This window comes from Alligator sinensis, unplaced genomic scaffold, assembly GCF_000455745.1.
Source record: "Alligator sinensis unplaced genomic scaffold, ASM45574v1 scaffold969_2, whole genome shotgun sequence".
NCBI lineage: Eukaryota > Metazoa > Chordata > Crocodylia > Alligatoridae > Alligator > Alligator sinensis.
Window position 1 is genome coordinate 210230 of NW_005842481.1, and position 4296 is coordinate 214525.

Consider the following 4296-nt stretch of genomic DNA (forward strand, 5'->3'; position numbering starts at 1 on the left):
CATATTCTTTTGGAGAGGGGAGGTTGCCATCTTAGAACCAGAAACAAACCAAATCATACACCAGAAGTCAAACACCTACTATAATGTATTTTAATTATATTACAAAAATATTTGTCATGACTTGTGATTGTTTACTGTATATAGAAGGGATTGCATAATAACTCAAAAATAAAGTGTCACTTATATTGTGTGTGTGGTGGGGTGTGGTTGTGAAGGGGGGCGTAGGGTATGTTGGAGTGCAAGTATATGTCGGTGGGGATTGTGGGGGCAGGATGTGGGGTATAAGGGAGAGTGGGAGGTGTAGGGACCCCCTACACACACCCCCATGGCACGCAGCCCCCACACACCCCCTTGCAGCCTGCCCAGCTGCCTCTATCGCAGGAGCTCTGCGCTGTGTGCCTGCTGCTCCACACTCACAGTGGGACAGACCTGTGCTGGACTCTGTGGGGAAGCAAGGGGCAGGGCTCCCTCCACTCCTGGTGGAGTGTGGGGACCTGCACAGCAGGGAGCAAGGGAGGCAGCAGGCTCCAATGCAGAGCTTCCCCAGCTGCAAGTGTTGGAGCTGCAGATGCGTGGCGTGGAGCCTTGGTGATAAGGCAGGTTCTGCTCCCTCCTCCTGCACAGTGCTAGCCAGAGCCACGCCCCACTGGGCACGATTGCCCTGACTTCCCTGCCAACTGCTGCTGCTGGCGGCTGGGGCTGCATGCCATGGGGGGAGTGTGTAGGGGGCCCCTACACACCCCACCTTTACACCCACACCCTGCCTATCTGCCCCGCCACTTCCCTACCTGCTGCCTCGAGCAAGCATGTTGTTCTGGCTGCAGCAGGAGTATATCCAGAAGAGCCATTCTACCCAAGAGGGTGGGAGCAAGGCCCAATAGGATATGTTGGGGGGTTGTACACGTGGGCACCTTGCTTCCACCCTTGTGAGTGGAAGGGCTGGGTGGGGTGCAATTCATTGTGAGGGGCACCATGGGCCAAATGAAAATGCCTGGCAGTCCACATTCAGTCCATGAGCCGTATTTTGCCCACCTGTAGGCAGATGATGTGGTTTCACATGCTACGTTGCATTGGTGCACAAGTTTGATCCATGGCAGAGTTCACTGTGCCAGATTGCACCTGTCAGCCAACCCCACATTGGATCAGGCCCACAGACTGACCCCCATGCACTGTTCCTGCACTGGATCAGGCTCATGGACTAATCCCATAACACTCATGCAGTCTGCAGAGGTTTGGCACCACTAAGCTGGAGAAAGTGGAGATTTGCTCTAATCCTTAAGCAGTTTCCTCACACCTGCTTCAGTTTTTTTATCAGTTTGGAGGCTTAGAACAATGGTTTATTACTAGAGGCTGAAAGTATTTTCCACCCTCTTGACAGAGAAAATGGTACACAGGGATGCAGTGGCATTAAAACCTCCAAGAGCAGCAGCATTTTATTTTATTCTAGCCATTCATCTATTGCAGTGGTGCTCAACCTTTTTGCCCCATGGGCCAGTTGATCAGTGCACCCTGATCTGTTCCATTACTACCCTTTTCACATTAATTTTCTTCTGCATTATGTTTAGTCCTGTTTACATCTGTTTTTTGGTTGGTTTTCTTTCCCCCTACAATGAGGTCTCAGGAAATCTAAATTACCATTTTTACAAAGTAGAATAAAAGCACCCATGCTTATTTAAATACTGGGTATAAAGTGAATCATAATGTAAAACAGAAATTAACAAACATTCCAGAACAGAGACAGATATTCTGGCTTATCCCCCCACCAGTACGTTATTATTTCCAGAGAATATTTTTTTTATTTGTCCAGTTCAATCTTTAAATGACCCAAGTGAAGGGAATTCCATATTATCTACTTATTAATCTGTTGGGTTTAAAACCCCTTGGAGAGAAAAATAGAGCAGAAAAGGAATGTGCTGTGGATGTGCTTTGGTACCAGTTAGCAAAAATACTAGATTTACAAACTTTACATTATCATGTAGACAATTTGTTGGGGTTTCAAAATGTTAGACAAATAACTTGCTTTAAAGAATTTATTTAAGCTCTTTTTATTGCCTCCATAGTGATATAAGCACTCTGTATTCCCTCCTATTTCTCTTAGCCACAAATAACTAAAAAAATTGTCATTCATAGGTGAGGGAATAATATTGTTCTATCTTATAGGGCACATAGCTTCCGCCTTTCTATTTGACTGTGTGGAATGTTTTGTATCAAGTGCAATGCAAAACTCTAGAACTCTTGATTCACAGATGATATCTTTTATTAGACCAACTAAGAAATCACAAAAAATTATCTTGTTCAAGTATCATCTCTGAACCAAGAGTTCTATAGAGTTTTGCATTTCTTTTTGTTTCAGACCAACATGGCTACCAAACGCATCCCTGAACCCTTGTATCAAATGCAACACTAATTCAGATTTAAATGATGAAAGATTGTGAAAGCAGTTTTTTGTTTTGATAGACGTAGGTCTAAACCAGTGTTCTTTGATTGGAAATGTTTACTACTTTGAAAATATTTGCAAATCATACTCAACAGTAATTTGTTCAGAAAGCAGAAATAAATTATCACTAGTGTCTGAGCTGACAATGTAGTGTTACTGACAACAACTCAATAATCTTTACACCCATGTTTTAGATCTCAAAGTATTTTGTGTATACTCCCTATTTCCCACCCCCTCCCACGCTACCCAGCTAACTTTTAGCTGTGGGAAGAACAAAAGAAAAGGGGAAAAGTGGTACATCATGTTATTACTTGCACCTTTTTTTCCTATAGTAGAAAAATATTTTTATATCAGAAACATTTGTACACACATAGGCTCTAAATATACATTTGAGAGCTTTGGGTCCTAACAGCAAATACCATCATGTTCATTTAGATCTAGAATCTGGACTGGATGTGGGTGTGAATTGTACTCTGTCCAAGTTTGTGGACAATACTAAATTGTGGGGTGAAGTGCATACTCCAGAGGGTAGGAAATGATTGCAGGCAGACCTGGACAGGTTAGAAAAGTGGGCAGTACACAATAGGATGCAGTACAAGGACAAGTGCAGAGTGCTGCACCCAGGGCTCAAAAATATCCAGTACATCTACTGACTGGGAAGTGACCCTCTCAGCAGCACAGAAGCGGAAAGGGATCTTGGAATCCTAGTGGACTCCAAGATGAACATGAGTTGTCAGTGTGATAAAATGCGGTTAGCTTTGCTGATGATTCATCATGCATCAGCAGATGCATGATGAATAGATCCAAGGAGGTGATACTTCCCCTCTATGTAGCATTGGTCAGACCGCAGATGGAGTACTGCATCCAGTTTTGGGTGCCACACTTCAAGTAGGATGTTGATAGACTCGAGAGGGTCCAGAGGAGGGCCACTCGTATAGTCGGGCTTACAGGACAAACCCTATGAGGAGAGACTGAGGGACCTAGACCTCTTCAGCCTCCGCAAGAGAAGGCTGAGAGGTGATCTTGTGGCGGCCTACAAATTCATTAGGGGGACACAGCAAGGGATCACAGATGCTCTGTTCACCAGGGCACCTCTTGGGGTAACAAGGAACAATGGTCACAAACTAACAGAGAGCAGATTTAGCCTAGATATCAGGAAAAACTTCTTCACAAAAAGGGTGATCAAAATTTGGAATGGGCTTCCAAGGGAGATGGTGCTCTCCCCTACCTTGGGGGTCTTTATGAGAAGGCTGGATAGGCATCTGGCTGGGGTCATCTGACCCCAGTACTCTTTCCTGCCTAGACACTTGATGAACTGTTGAGGTCCCTTCTGACCCTAGCATCTGTGAATTGACTGAAACTTAACTTTGTGTTTGATCAGCACCACTTCTTTGCAAATAATCTATTTTCTGCCTTTGCTTCTAATATTTTCTCATCTTTTTTCTTCTTTTGTCCTGAGTAGATGATTGACAGAATATGTGTTAAAGTACAAGATCATCTCAACTCTTTAAGAAACTGTGGTGTGGATGCTGTACAGGAAGATCTAAAATCTGCAGAAAGGCTTATGCGGGATGCTAAGAACTCAAAAACAGTAAGAACTTCCAAGCACTACATACTGATTACATGGATCACAGTTTAATATAAAATGGTTTGATTAAAGAACTGTAGCCCTGATTTAGTTCTTTATATTTGTGTGTGTGTGTGTGTGTGTGTGTGTGTGCGCGCGTGCATGTACTAGCAAATTGCCCATCAAGAATGACAGGGGAGGGACGGTGAGCAGGGATGGAATGGGGAGGGGAAGCTTGCTAACCCTCTGCCTCCCCCCCCCCCCCCACCACCACACCCACCCCCCCCGCACA

At 44.5% G+C, this 4296-nt stretch overlaps 1 protein-coding gene across 1 annotated transcript in view; it reads left to right on the forward strand.

The window, feature by feature from the left end:
- Positions 1-4296, forward strand: part of CARMIL1 (capping protein regulator and myosin 1 linker 1) — a 211633-nt gene that overhangs the window by 138681 nt on the left and 68656 nt on the right. The window contains exon 27 of the mRNA XM_025212749.1: positions 3900-4028. Coding sequence (XP_025068534.1) covers positions 3900-4028 — 129 coding nt within the window. The remainder of the gene's footprint in view (positions 1-3899; positions 4029-4296) is intronic.